At 51.8% G+C, this 15,246-nt stretch overlaps 1 protein-coding gene across 1 annotated transcript in view; it reads left to right on the top strand.

The window, feature by feature from the left end:
- Nucleotides 1-5,505: 5,505 nt before the first annotated feature.
- Nucleotides 5,506-15,246, top strand: part of LOC114485534 (IQ domain-containing protein E-like) — a 17,061-nt gene continuing 7,320 nt past the window's right edge. The window contains exons 1-3 of the mRNA XM_028487138.2: nucleotides 5,506-5,688; nucleotides 12,276-12,323; nucleotides 13,383-13,428. Coding sequence (XP_028342939.1) covers nucleotides 5,653-5,688; nucleotides 12,276-12,323; nucleotides 13,383-13,428 — 130 coding nt within the window. The 5' untranslated portion in view covers nucleotides 5,506-5,652. The remainder of the gene's footprint in view (nucleotides 5,689-12,275; nucleotides 12,324-13,382; nucleotides 13,429-15,246) is intronic.

Raw genomic sequence — 15,246 nt, 5'->3', positions numbered from 1 at the left:
TGGTGGCGCAGTGGTTGGGAGTCCGCCTGCCGATGCAGGGGACGCGGGTTCGTGCCCCGGTCCGGGAAGATCCCACATGCCTCAGAGCGGCTGGGCCCGTGAGCCATGGCCGCTGAGCCTGCACGTCCGGAGCTTGTGCTCCGCAACGGGAGAGGCCACAACAGTGAGAGGTCCGCGTACCGCAAAAAAAAAAAAAGTAATTTTTAATAGAGTTACCATATGATCCAGCAATCCCAGTCCTGGGCATATATCTGGAGAAAACCATAATTCGAAAAGATACATGCACCCCAAAATTCATCGCAGCACTATTTACAACAGCCAAGACATGGAAGCAACCTAAGTGTCCAGCGACAGATATGGATAAAGACGTGGGGTGTGTGTGTGTGTGTGTGTGCGTGTGTGTGTGTGTGTGTGTGTGTAGAATGGACTATCACTCAGCCATAAAAAAGAATGAAATAATGCCGTTTGCAGCAACATGGATGAACCTAGAGGTAAGTCAGACAGAGAAAGACAGATATCATATGATTTCACTTATCCGTGGAATCTAAAAAAAATGATACAAATTAACTTATTTACAAAACAGAAACAGACTCACAGACATAGAAAACAAACTTATGATTACTAAAGGGGAAGGGGGGGTATAAATTAGGAGTTTTGGATTAGCAGATACAAACTACTATGTATAAAATAAACAACAAGGTTCTACCGTACAGCACAGGGAGCTAGAGTCACTATCTTGTAATAAACTCTAATGGAAAAGACTCTGATAAAGTGTGTGTGTATATATACAACAAAAACCAAATCACTTTTTGCTATACACCAGAAACTAGCACAACACTGTAAATCAGCTATACTTCAATTAAAAAGATTTTTTTTTAATTTAATTACTAGGCCACAATTGAGGACTCTGTAATTACCCAAAAATAATATCCTATAGAGAAATCTATAGAATATGTGCAAAAATGGTCTGTGTACTACGCCACGATAAAAGCCTCAACAGATATAAAAGAATCAAAATACAAATACTTTCTAACTCCAATGAAATAAATTAGAAATCAGTGATAAAAAGACTGAAAAAAACCCCACGTCATGAGTCTAAAGATACGCTTTTAAATATTGATAATCTGTGGACGAAGAAATATTATCATAAAAAGTATGAAATATTCGGAAGTAAATCACAGCAAAAGCACCGCATAGTAAGACTTGCAGGGTGCAGCTAAAGTGATACCTTCGGAGACATGTGTAGCCTTAAATGCATCTATTAGAAAACAAGACAGACCTAGATATTCAACTCAAAAGAGGATAAAAGAACAGGGTAAACCAAAGAAATAGCAGAAGTTTATGACACGTAATCCACACTAAAACAATTATCAGCCAAACATTTACATGAGCAGATTTACGTACAAAGAAAGCCTTTATGTCATTATTTATGATAATGACACATTAGAAACACAGACATCTAACAACAGTGGACTAATTGCAAAATTAAGGTCCATTCACAGAGCAACCTGACATACAGTCAATAAAATCAATGTGTCGGTGGGGAAAACACCCACTAGGATAGTAAGAGAGAAAAAGCAAGATATCATGTTGTATTTACGGTGTGACCTCATTTTTCTAAGAAAAGTACAGAATTATGATGTGTTAAGAAAAAAGGCTGGGAAGAAAAAAACGTTCGGAGGGGTTTCATCTTCCTCTTTACTCCTCTGTGCTGTTCAAGTTTAATTTAAAGAACATGTATTACTTACACAATCAGAAAGAAAAACCGATTTCCTAAAACAAAAAAAATGCAATGCAAACAACAAGGTAAGTTTGTCCCGTGGCCTCGGCAGCCACCTAGCGTGGCCTGAATAACGGGAGGCCTGCAGGCCTGCAGCTCAAGCTCTCCTGATCAGCGCCTTAGGTTCAGCCTGCCGTGTCCCCAAAGCCGGGGGAATCTTTAGGATACGAAGAAAGGACACCGAGGACAGGGGAGCCCGGCACCTCCGGCCTCCGAGGAAAGTCAACCGCAGCACCCTCACCCTCACCTGCTTCGGTTACCGTTGTAAACCAGTCCAGCAGCTTCTCCAAACAAGTGTCATCTGCCACAGGCTGCCTGGGGTCTGCCAGGACGGCACAGAGAGCAGGGAGGAGCCGGGAGCACTCTGGGTCCATGACGAGGCTGGGGTTCCTGCAAAGGCAAGGTCAGGGCCAGACCCCACCTGCCCTAGCCTCAGGCAGTCCCCATGCCTGCCCAGGCCCCAGAACTTTCACCTCAGGCCAGGTGACCACAATCTTCAGCCGGAAACTCCAAGTTGCCGGGATGGATGCAAAGCCTCAGCCCCGGTGGGACCGGGGATTGTCAGGAGCAAGCAGCGCCCTCAATGCTGGCGGCGGAGATGGAAGGGAATCTGAAGTACAGCGGGAGGCCTCAGCAGCTCAAAGTCGGCCAACCTGGGACTCTGGTGGGAGGGGAGAACGAAGGCAGCATGAAGCTGAGCGACGCTGCAGGCGGGCCCCAGCGAGGGGCGTGTGCGCGCTCTGGGGCCGGCCACGTGCAGAAGGCAGAGCGGCTCAGTCCGAGTTGTAAGCGGCTCAGTCCAGACTGGAGGTGTGTGTCTGTCTGTCCCTCCCACGGTCAGTGTGAAAACCCTGCAGCAGCCGTGTGCGGGCGGGAAGGCGCCCTGCCCACTGCCGGTTCCTCCTGGGGCGGCAACTGGACCTGCGTGTCCGGCCTGGGAAGGGTCCAGGGAGCCCGTCGGTCCTGTGCTCAGGGAGGGCTCTTGCAGGGGGGTGGGGTGGCCAGTGACTCTGTCTGGCGGGTCAGGAGCAGGCCTGCCTGTGCTGGGGCGTCTGTCTGTCCATCCCTGGCCAGGCTAAGCCCTTGCGCAAGGCACCCTCCCTGTGGGCCCCGCTGAGGACGCCAGGCCGGCGGCCGCGGTGGTGCCGGGGCCCAGCCCGGGCCACGCACGCGGCCCCCAGGCTGCTCTCTGGCCCTGGTCCCGGGCCCCGAACCCCGACCCCGCGGGGCCCGCCACAGCGACCGCGACCCCTTCCCTGGCGCGCACCTCACCCGCTTCGCGTCCGTCACCGCTGCACGCCCCGCCCCGTACCGTGCGACCCGCCGGGCTTGGAGGGGGCGAGGACGGGGACGGCGGGCGTGGGGAACCGTGAAAGCGCCCTGGAGGCGACTCCGAGAGCCCAGAGGGCCCAGGCTTGGGGAACGAGCCCAGGCCGAGAAGGACAGGCCACCGCCGAACGCGTCCACCTCACCCGTCACCCGCCCGCACCGGGACGCTCACAGGTACGTGCTCGGGGATCCGGCAGGCTTTGCGCCCGGAAGGCAGGGCTTTCGGCGGAAGGGGCGTGACTATGCGTGAAGGGGCGTGGCCTCGCCGGCCAAAGGACCACGTGTCTGGGCGGGCAAGTGAAGCAAAGCGCCAGCTGCGTGGTGGACAAATCTTCCTCCGCTTGGAATGGGGTTTCATCCCGTTTGTAAGTCCAAAATGCATTTAATGCCCCTAACCCACCCAACATCATAGCTTAGCGTAACCTACCTAAAACTTGCTCAGAACAATTCCATTAGCTTACAGTTGGGCAAAATCATCTAACTCAAAGTCTATTTTATAATAAAGCGTTGAATATGTCATGTACTTGATGGAATACTGTACTGAAAGTGAAAAACAGGATGGTTGTCTGGGTACAGAATGGCTGTAAGTGGATGGTTTTTTACCCCTGTGACTGCGTGGTTGACTGGGAGCTGCAGCTTGCCGCCGCAGCCCAGCGTCATGAGAAAGAATCCTACCTACCGCATATCGGCAGTATGGGAGAAGATCAAAATTCCAAATTTGAAGTACGGTTTCTACTGAATATGTATTGCTTTTGCACCATTGTAAAGTCAAAACACTGTAAGTGGAAGCATGGAAATTCTGGAACCGTCTGTGACTAAGAGAAAGTAAGTGAAACAACAGATGCAGGAAGGGCAGGGGGTTTGCGGAGCGCCAGGAGAGGGAGAGGAGCAAGAGGTACTGGCGCATAGGTAGTTTAGATCGTGAAAGCACTTGTCTGCCACGTGAACAATACCCCAAGGAAGCAGATGGAAGTTAAGAAGGTGAGAGGCCTGGTTAAGAGTCACCTTTTATAAACAACTCTGGTGGCAGCTCAGAGGAGAGCATGTGGTTTCTTTTAGGATCCATCAGGGAAGGTGTAAATAGGGAACCAGAACTTGGGGTACAGACTGTACCTGACACCACTCCGGAAACAGGGCTTCACAGAGCAGAGGAGCGCCAATGAGTGAAGGGGATAATTTCAGAACAAATAAAATTTTGCCATTTAAAATACCATTCAAGTAATTGGACCAGCGGTTTACCTGGTAGCTTGTTTTTTTGAGGTGCTTACCATGTGCCAGGCACCATGCTGAATTTTAGCTGTGTTTTCTCCTTCAGTGCCAACAAAAGCCCTGAAACTGTTTCTACTTCGCAGACAAGGAGACAATGGTGAAACTACTAAACCTGGGCTCCTGAGCTCTAACCAGCTTGTGGGGAGACGGCGTCCGACCACCGTGTGGCTCACCCGCTTTGTTGTGCAGATGAGGAGACTGAAGAAACGAGGGTCACGGACTCATAATAATCGGTGGTGTTAGAATTCGAACAGTAATAACCTGCCAGGCATTCCTCCTGCTACACCACGCTACCCTGTGTGGAGACTCATTCATTTGTTCACCGCATAACAGTGTACTAACACTGTCACACTGCGCTCACTCTGGAACCGGCAACTGCACTAAGCAGTTTAGAGATACTGACTCATTTGATCCTCACCACAACGCTTTTCTCCAATTTATATTTGAGGACACAGGCACGGAGAAGTTCTGACTTGTCGGGCACCAAATACCTATTGATTGAGCACCTGCTATGTGCCAAACCCTGTTCCAAAGGACAGAGATACAGCCGTGAACAAAACACAGCACTGTCCCAGAGAGCTTACATGCTAGACATGGGAAGTTCTTGTAGATCATAAAGGCCAGGGGGCTGGAAAAATAAAGCAGGGCAGGGGGACAGAGTAGATGCCCTTGGAGGTCTGTATGAAAAGAAAGGGCAGGTTATACTTGCTAATAATTTAAATAAACTTTGCAGCCCAACTCGCCTAAAGGTCTTCATGATGCACACTGAATACAGTGAGTGCAAACTTATTTTTTATTGTCCTGTGGCTACATCAGAACCCTTGAGCCTAAGGTACCGAGATCAGGAAGATGGTTTTCTGAATGCCAGGCGTTCAGAGCTGGCAGACTGTGGACACCGCCGAAGCCCCTTGTCCCTTTCAACATTAACCTAATAAATATTAATATCCGGCTCTGGTGACTAGTGCACAGGTTCGCATTACAGCCTCGGCGGCGGCGGCTGGACTGTCCCAGCTCCGCCCCGCTCTCCGCCCCACACTCTGGGCGCGCAGCCTGTCGACCCGCCGGGGCTCCCCGAGCACGCTTACGGTCGGCCCGCCTCGCGGGGGCGCCGGCCACATCCGGGGCTCTGGGGCCCGCGCGGTTGCCATGGCAGCGGGGTCGCGGCGGGCGCGCTGGCAGGCCCCGAGGCTGCTGGCAGCCAGGCGGTCGGCGGAGCCCCAGAACCGGACTGCCGTACCCGCAGCGCCTAGGGGCGATCGGGCAGCGCCGCCGCCATGTCCCTGAGCACCGGGGAGCCGGCCTCGGAGACGGTAAGCGCGGAGGGCGGGGAGGTCCCCTGGCTGCCTCCCCTCGCCGGGGCGCGGGCTGGAGGAAGGGGGCGCAGGGCCGGCGACCGCCGGTGACAGCTGCCATTATTGTTACCGCATAAGAGCGGGCCTCCGGCCCCCGCCCACGTGCGGCTGGCCGGGCGTCGCCGCCCCTCGCCCAGCCTCCCGCCGCCTCTAGTCCCCCGCTCGTCCTTGCACTGGCCGTCGCTTCCAGGAAGCCCTCCCGGACACTGCGCCCTCGCTGCTCGGCGCCTGCGAAGCCGGGCCCGTGCCGAGCCAGCGACCGCGGCCCGCCGGGTGACAGAGCTCACTGCGTAAGTGTCCGCCCACCCCGTGCCTCCAGGGCGGGGGACTTGGTTTACCTAGTGTTTCTGACGCGCCAACCATCTACTGGAGACATCATTGTGGATGAATAAACTGCATTCCAGTGGCGTGGGGTGGGGTGGGGGAGAACAAGGTAAAAAACAGATCATGTCCATCAAGTCAGAAAGTGGAAAGCGCGCTGCAGAAAATAAAACAGCCCGTGTAACGGAGGTGGATTGGGGAGGCTGCTTTAGACTGGGTGCCAGGAACAGCCACTCTGAGAAGTTGGAGTGTCCTGATATCACTGATGAGAAGGAGGCAGTCTGGTAAAGATCAGAGAGCAGTGGGACCAGCAGGTGCAAAGGTCCTGGGGTGGGAAAGTGCAGTGGTTCCAGGGCCTGAAAGAAAGCTTGCTGGGATCTCCTCAAGGGCATGGGTGTGGATGGAAGGGAGCCATGGGCCTGACCATGGAGAGCCTTGCAGGCCATGCACGGAGTTTGAATTTATTCGGGCCACAGTGGGAAGCCTTTGGAGGGCTTCAGACAAAGGGAACTTGGCTCACTCTGCTTCCTCCTCCCAGAGATGGCAGTACCCAGCATGGCTGTACAGAGCTCACCCCAAGCAAGGGCTCAGTGCTGCTGCCACTGGAGCTGCTGAAGTTTCCTACTTGTCCCTCAAGGCACCAAGTCCTGCCTTATCTGGAAGGCTTGCCCGTCTACAGTGGCCTCAGTTACTGCTCCTTCAGCTTCTCATATTGTGATTATAAAAGTTATTCATGCCCAGTAGAGAAAATCAATTACCCATAATCTAACTGCCTACAGAAAACCACAGTTAATGTTTGGTGTATTTCCTTCTGACCTTTTTTCAATGCATCCTTTTTTTTTCATATGCTTTTTAAAACTTGAGATCATATTTATATTGCTTTATAACCTTTGCCATTTCATTTATTCCTAGCATCTTCCCATATCCACACATTTTCAAAAATATGATTTTTAAAATTCTAACTTTATATATATATATATACATATAACTGAATCACTTTGTTGTACACCTGAAACTAACACAACATTGTAAATCAACTCTACTTCAATTTAAAAAAAAAAGAAATACATCAAAGACAAATCCTGTATCATCTCACTTATATATGGAATGTAAACAGCAAGGATTTACCATATTGCACAGGGAACTATATTCAATATCTTGTAATAACCTATAATGGAAAAGAATTTGAAAAAATATATGTCTAATATAACTGAATCACTTTACTGTACACCTGAAACTAACACAATGCTGTAAATCAACGATACTTCAATTAAAAAAAAATTTTTTTTTTAAACTCTAACGTGGGAATTCCCTGGCGGTCCAGTGGTTAAGACTCCATGCTTCCACTGCAGGGGGCACGGATTTGATCCCTGGCGGGGGAACTAAGATCTCGCCTGCCGTGTGGCGTGGCCTAAATAAATAAATAAATAATCTCGACAATTATTACTCATGCAAAAATGGAAAGATAATATTTTTAAAAATAAAAATAAAAACGCTAACCTAATAGGATACCCCTAGTTTAACTCTCCATTTCCTTGCTTTTACTCTTTTGATTGTTTAAATTTATTTATTTTATTTACATTTATCTTTGGCTGCATTGGGTCTTCATTGCTGCGCGCGGGCTTTCTCTAGTTGCGGTGAGCGGGGGCTACCCTTCGCTGCGGTGCGAGGGCTTCTCATTCCGGTGGCTTCTCTTGTTGCCAAGCTCAGGCTCTAGAGCACAGGCTCCGTAGTTGTGGCGCACGGGCTTAGTTGCTCCGGGGCATGTGGGATCTTCCCGGACCAGGGCTCGAACCCGTGTCCCGTGCATTGGCAGGCGGATTCTTAGCCACTGCGCCACCAGGGAAGCCCGTTTTTACTCTCTTGTTTTCACGTTTGTGCTGTTAGAAACAACGCTGCTGTAAACGTTCTTGCACGTAGAAGCGTTTGTTAAGCCCCGTATACATGCCGGCCTCTGAGGACACAAAGACAAGCTGAGCCCCAGTGCCTTGGTCTCCAGGAGCCCAGTCTGTGCAAGAGGCTGGGGCAGGGCTCTCTGGGCATTTAGGAGGCTTGCCGCCCTTGACCCAGGCTAACTGGCAGTTTCTCTGCTGAGCTTACGTCTGTTCTCAACCAGGCAAGAACCTCCCGGGAACAGGCACTGCGCAGCCTGTCCAATCCCCCGAGTCCCTTGGAACACAGCCGCCTCTGGGCTTGCTCGCGAACTTCACAGAGCACTTACCGCGGTGCCAGGGAGCCCACTGTGCCGTGGCCGAGAGCAGGCCCCGCTGGCCAGGGCAGGGCCACGGGGGTGAGGTGGAGCCTGGGCGTGGTCCCTGGTGATTTAAGGGCCAACACTTCTACAAGGGCTCACAGTTGCTAGAGCAAGATAATAAGAGCATTTACAGGGCGTTTACTACTTGTAAGATTCTGTTGCCTGCTCTACGGCTCTCCCTGCTCTAGAAGCCTTTGTCCGCCAGGTCCATCATCTGGGCCCTTCAAAAGTAGTTTCTATTGCCTGCTCTTTCCCCCTGTATGTTGGTCCCACTTTCCTGTTTCTCTGTGTGTCTCATCGTTTTTTGTTGAAAACTAGACATTTTGATAATGTATTACAGCAACTCCTCCCCACGGGGTTGATGTGGTCTGCTCAGTCGTCCGTTTACGTGCTGAGTGACTTGGCTGAGCTAACTGCGTGAAGTCGATTTCCCCGCACCGCGCAGCCTCTGTTTCGAAGCCACTTGTTGGTCAGAGGTTGTGTTGCACCCCCTGGGCCGGTCAGATTTTTGCCCTTGACCATTGAGTGGTGTGCGTGTGCGTGTGTGTGTGTGTGGTGTGTGCGTGTGTGCGCGTGTGCGTGTGTGTGTAGGCTGCTGTCACAGTTCAGGGGTTTGCATTTTTGCCCACGTGCAACGGGGAACTAGCACATCTGGGTTTTCCCTCTCCCACCTCTCCTGAGAGGGCAACCTTGGACATGCGTGTGGTTCTCTGGACTTCCGGGGATGTCTGTCATTGTACTTTGAAGCCTGGCTTCCTGGGGTCTGCTCTTGGGTCAGGGTAGTTTATCATTCAGCCAGGGTTTGGTCAGCAGTTGCGCCGAAGCCCCAGCACCGCCAGGGCTCGCGCCCTTTGGTTGCTGGGGGCGCAGCGTGGGGACGGTGTCTGCGCCCGAGCCTGCTCTCACAGGAGCTCTCCACTGCTTGCCGGCAGCCTCCCTGAGCCTCGGGGCCGACTGCGGCCTCAGGAGGGCGCTCTGGGCTCTTCACCTTCTGGTTGCTCTGCCAGCGAGCTCTCTGCTGCGGGACCCTGGAGCTGGGGGCCTGGGAATCGCGCCCCACATTGTCTTGGACTTGGCAATGGAATCAGGGAGGCGTGGAATTCTCCACTCTCTGGTACAAATACAGCCAGTCCCCTCGGCACAGCTGTCGTCCTGCCTCTCCCTTTGGGGAGGACCTCTGGGCCACTGCACAGCAGGGACAGCGCAGTGTTTCCCCGGCGTGACACTCCTCTGGGCCTGCCTCTCCCCGCCTGGACCCTCTGCCCTGCAAGCACAGGGAAGTCTTAGCCTGCCGCCTCTGGGGTAGAGCTTACACCCTGCTTCTGGGAGCTGGGGGCAGCTCAACACCCCTGTTGTGCTGACTGCACCCGCCTGGAGGAGAGCTCTCTGGAGTCCCTTCTATCAGATGGAGCCGGGGAGCTGAGGGGTGCCCCTGACTCTCGACGTTCTTCCCTGGATTTAGTAGATTTTTTTGAATGAATTTTTCTCCATAGCTGTGTGCTTTTAGGTCAGTTTCCAGAAACTGCAAAAGATTGATTGTTTCGTGGCTTCTTCTGTTAAAGGGCTGTGTGTTGAGGAGAGGGCCTTCCAAGCTCCTCACCCCACCGCTCTGGAAGATGCCTCCTGGGTGAATGCATTCCTTCCCCGCTTTTACCACATACTAAATCCCCGTGTGTTCCTGCATCTCTTTCTGGACGCCATGTCTTTTGTCCCCAGTGTTTTAATTAGTATATATTTAATGCTTTAAAAATCCTGGTAGGAGAACGTGTCCTCCTTGTCGACGAGGAAGCTGAGATGCAGAGGGGTGAGGGGCATGGCCCGCATCACCGCCCTGCGGATTCCTGACTCACGAATGCGATCTCGCGTAGGAACGCGTGGCGGCTCAGATCACACTTGGAGAAGGAAGAATGACTCGGCCGTCGCCGTGCTCTTTTGTTTTTTTTTCCACACTGTATGTGGTCTCTTTCATGCTGCTGACTGAAGGGGTGGATCTCGGGCTGTTCTATGATTTCAGATACTTATATTTTGCTTGTTTAGCTCCTTCTGACTGGCAGGATGGAGGGTAGCAGAGTTTGAGGGGGACTGACTGGGGGGGAAAGTGATGGTGTGGGTGAGCCCACCTATGAAGACAGAGACCACTTCGTTGTGTTCACCACACACATGACCTCATTCCCTCGTAGAAACCGCGGGTCCTTAAAAAGTTTTCAAGACTTTATTCAGAACAAAGAATAGGGACAAGTATTGACAAAAGAAAGTATTGCTCCTTTTCTATGCAGTTGTTAACAACTCACCTTCGTGGTTGGCGGGCTGTCCTTTGTGATGCCAGGGGACTAAGACTGAGCTTTTGACTGGCTTTCCTGATCTCCTACGTCGTATGTATACCAGTTCCCTGCCTTCCCTGCCTCAGTTTTGCACACCATTTCCATATACTTGGTTCCATGAAAACTTTATAACTATCGTTTGCTATTTATACCTTAAAAAGTCACCTGTTTAATGACATCAAAAAACTAATTCAGTGGCTGATTTTTTTAAGATTCTGTTTGGAACGCACTACCTTCCCCTCGTCCCCCGAATCCAGTCCCTCTGCACCCTTACCCTGGACTCTCCTTGTTTAAGAGGCGCGCACCGGAAGGGTGCCTCCCGTTACAGCTGCCCCCGTCCGTGTGATTGTGCGGCCATACGTTTTTAGTAAAAGTTCAAGCGGCTAGCAGAATTGTTGCTAATGTACTGATAACCTTGTAGACGATACACGTGCTTTCCGGAATGCAGTCCAGTCCCGCTACAGCGCCACACGGACTCAGCTGCGCTCCAGACAGCTCGCTGAAGCGTAATTACACCGCCACCCAGATATGGCATTATTGGCTCATTATAGGGGCATTTTCAGTCCTAACTTCAGTATCAGCATTTTAGGTCAACTGTACAGTATGGTGAAGGGATTTTAGAAATTGTTCTGCTTTCTCTCTGCGTGGGGTTTAAACCTGAGTAAGTGTGTTAACACAGACGCATCATTCTCTTGGGAAAGTTCCCTTTTCTCCTTGACATGCTAGTGCTGATGTCAGTACAGATTTTATTTTACTCCCTGGGCCAGGGCGGATCCCTGGAATCAGAAGGTAGGAACCTCTATACGCCCAAATAACTCGTGTCCTGACGGATACGTGAATGACTTTGATTTGCTCTCGGCAGGATGCAGTCACAGGTTCCTTGTGCTTTGATACAAAGATGAAATACTTTTATCAAGAACCGCTCATTGGGGGAGGGATAAATTAGGAGTATGGGATTAACAGATACACGCTACTGTGTATAAAATAGATAAACAACAAGGATTTACTGTGTAGCTCAGGGAACTATATTCAATATCCTGTAATAGCCTATGATGAAAAGAATGTGAAATATGTATATATGTAACTGAATCACTGCTGTACAGCTGAAACTAACACAGTATTGTAAACCAACTATACTTCAATTAAATTTTAAAAAAAAGAAGCGTTTGTCAATTCTGTGGAGATGGTGTCGCTAGACTGACAGGCCTGGAGCAGCCCTGCCAGCAGAGTTTTGTTTTGTTTTTTTTTGTTTGTTTGTTTTTAAACATCTTTATTGGAGTATAATTGCCTTACAATGGTGTTAGTTTCTGCTTTATAACAAAGTGAATCAGCTATACGTATACACATGTTCCCGTATCTCTTCCCTCTTGCGTCTCCCTCCCTCCCACCCTCCTATCCCACCTCGGTGGTTTGTGACCACCTAGAGGGGTGGGGCCAGCAGAGTTTTGTTCTGTGTCCCCACCTGTTCCTTCGGATGCGACGGGACAGACTGGCTGCTCCTGCTGTGAGTGTCGTAGACGGATGCTCCGAGTTGGATGGGGGCTCTGCGGCCCGCAGCACGGCCTGGCCCGGCCGCTCCCACTCTGTCAGGGTGACTGTGGAGCCAAGCTGGCGCCTGAAGCTTTCGCTGTTTGCATCTCTTCCTGCAGGGAGATGACAGCCTGTCTGCAATAACCTTCGACTCTGACTCAGAGACGGTGAGTGCAGGGCAGGGGAGGCGTGGCTGCCCGGGTTTCCCTTTCCACGGTACTCACACGCGGCCTCCCCGTTTAGCGCCCCATCACAAATTCCAAATGCTGCTCCGAGTTTGAAAAGCTCCAAACCCTCAGGTGGATTTGAATAACTTAGATTATAATTTTAAAACTTTTACCCAGAAGTTAGTCGCGAGCTGAGTACTTTTGAGGCTGATGATGCAGGTTCCTATCCTGCGTCTGGCTTTGGCCTGCACTCCCCCCGCCCCCAGCCCCCCAATCCTGACACGTAACGGGGGTGGGGGGAGCAGAGCTCCGGGATGCCGTCGGAGGCTGAGGCGTGAGAAAGGAGACCTTGGCAGGTGCTCGCCTCCCAGCAGATAAATTCTAGCCTAAGCACGGCACGTAGCCCTGGGGGAAGGCGGCCCCAGCACGTCCCACCGCAGCTCTGGGGACTCCAGGGGCAGCACCCTGGGCCTGTTGTCCGAGGCGCAGGACCTCCGCAGAGCTAAGAGCGTTCCCTCCACGCCCCTAAGGGCACAGGCCCCAGATGCTCCCGGGAGGGGGAGGGACCCGGACCGATCTCCTGGGGGAAAGTCAGCCTGCACGGAGCACTTCCGTGTTCCCACGGGCAGGGAAGTAAGTGGGAATCTCTGTCGGTGTGAAGCAGATGGGGGGAGAAGGCATGGAAGGGGCCCCCGGGGTCCAGGCGGGGCCACTCCGGCTGCACCTTCCCCTCTGCCCCACTCTCAGGTTTCATCTTGCTGAGTCCCCCCTGCGGACAGTCACGCCCCCGTGCCCCAGGGTGGCGTGGGGACAGCTGGCGGTGCCTTCAGGGCGGATTCGAGTCGCACACCTCCGTCTCTGCTGGACGCAGGCTGGGCTGCTGCTCCTGTGTCTGGGGGCGCCTCCCTGTGCTCTGTTCCCTCCTTTGATTGCACTGGGCTTTGGCCAGTTAATCTACCGCCCCCGCCCATTCTGGACACACCGGTGCTTCCTGGTTGGGACCGTTTGGGCTGCTCGAGAAGGCTCAATCTGCTTTCCATGGTTTGTTCTCTCTTTCAGAAAGCAAAAAGGAAAAGTTTCCACAAACCTCCCCCTACATCACCGAGTAAGTAGGACCAGGCCCCCGTCCCTCGAGTTTCCACAGTTTAACTCAGAAAATGGTGGTGGGACGCCCCCCCTTCCCCAGTGTCCTGCGAGGAAGATCAGGAGCGCCTTCTTCTCTGAATCCTTAGGGTCACTGAGGCACGACCCTTCTGCCACTTGGCTCCGTTTCGTGTTGAGACCTCAGGCGCTCACTCCCGGGGCTACCGCCCCCTGCAGGCGTCCCGGCGGGAGGAGGTCCAGCGAGGACTGAGGTCCTGAGCTGTCACTGTCCCATTGAGCCCCCCTCCTCCCTCCCCCACACACAGTGCTTCTCGGCCTTTCATGTTCTCTTTCTCAAGTTGCCATACGCTTCCCAGCGCTGCCAAAGTGAAGAAAACGCAGGATTTATTCCTCGAGACACAAAGCTGTGCATCTGGGTGCTATGCTGAATTTTATGTTTCCCGAGGCCTTTGTGACAAACCAAATCCTAGATTGGCTTCCTTTTGCTGTCCACAAGCCTGTGGCCTTGCCTGACTTACTATCTATGTGTGTATGCTTACATTTCTCAAATATATAAGTATTTGAAACATACTGTCTGGTATATGACACACTCAGAGAATACAAGTGAACTTTCATATTAGCCCAGGAACAACATAATCAGAAAGATAAATTCCTGCAAAGAGGAGAAAGCATGTTTTATATTACAAACAAATACAAGCATTAGAAAGAAACCATCTAGCAATTTGGATTTTGGAGGTCCTGGCTCTCCTTCCATGGAGAACATTGAGAATTGATATAAAGTGAAAGTATGGGTGTTTGTGTTTCAAACCTTCTCTTTTCAGACCATTTTGTTTCAGTCCTTCTTGTCTAGAAAGTACCTAAGGTAAATGTGAGACATCTCTCATTATTCTTGCTGGAAGTCAAGCATTTCAAGTGTTGAAAATATTAGTCATCAGATTACTTTTATCTCGATTTCTATAAATGTCAGAATTGTGTTTCACGTAATTTAGGATGGCCAGAACCCCCAAAGCATTAAAAGCCCCAAAGAGGTGTGCTGTCACTCAGTGGCTCTGCCCGCCCCCCGCCGTGCGGCCGTGCCTGACGCCCGGCCCCGCACCAGTGCTGGTCCCAGGCACCTTGCTCAGGCAACATGGACACCGCGACAGGACGCTCTGTGTCCCCTCCCTGGGACACCCCCAGCCCGCCCTCCTAACACTCCCTTAATAGGTGCGCGCCTGTCTGATTTCCGGGCCGTGACAGAGGGAGTCATGCCTGTCCCGTTCACTTCTTAACTGGTTCTCTTCACTGCCCAGTCCGGGGCCACGTGGGTTTGCAGCTACCCGCGCTCTGAGATTTTCGGGCCTCACAGCGCTCCGAGGAGGGCGGGGCGGGCGGCCAGTTTCCGGTCGTTCCACGCCACAGGTTTCCACCGCCTGCTGCCTTCTTTCTTCTTCCTTCGCAGCTCTATCCATAGGCGTACATGTTTGGGAATCCTTACTACTTATCGATAAATCCCATACATTTAGGAGGGAAATGTCGTTTGTGGGCTTTTTCCGATCACTGATTTACCTCCATAAATGAGCACTTAAATGCATGTCTAAAGTTTGGAAGGCCTTCCAAATACCCTGGAAGTGGAGCACAGTGGTCCTGGATGAGTGGAAAGGCCTCAGGGTCCAACGTGTCTTTACTGCTTCACCCTAAACAATAATGGGGAATTTTCCATAAATCCTGAAGCCATGGAAAAATCTTAGAAATTTTAAACATTAAATGTATTAGACGGGCTTCCCTGGTGGCGCAGTGGTTGAGAGTCCGCCTGCCGATGCAGGGGACACGGGTTCGT

This window comes from Physeter macrocephalus, unplaced genomic scaffold (assembly GCF_002837175.3).
Source record: "Physeter macrocephalus isolate SW-GA unplaced genomic scaffold, ASM283717v5 random_1233, whole genome shotgun sequence".
In the NCBI taxonomy this organism is placed as follows: domain Eukaryota; kingdom Metazoa; phylum Chordata; class Mammalia; order Artiodactyla; family Physeteridae; genus Physeter; species Physeter macrocephalus.
This window is presented reverse-complemented; position numbering and strand designations above follow the sequence as displayed.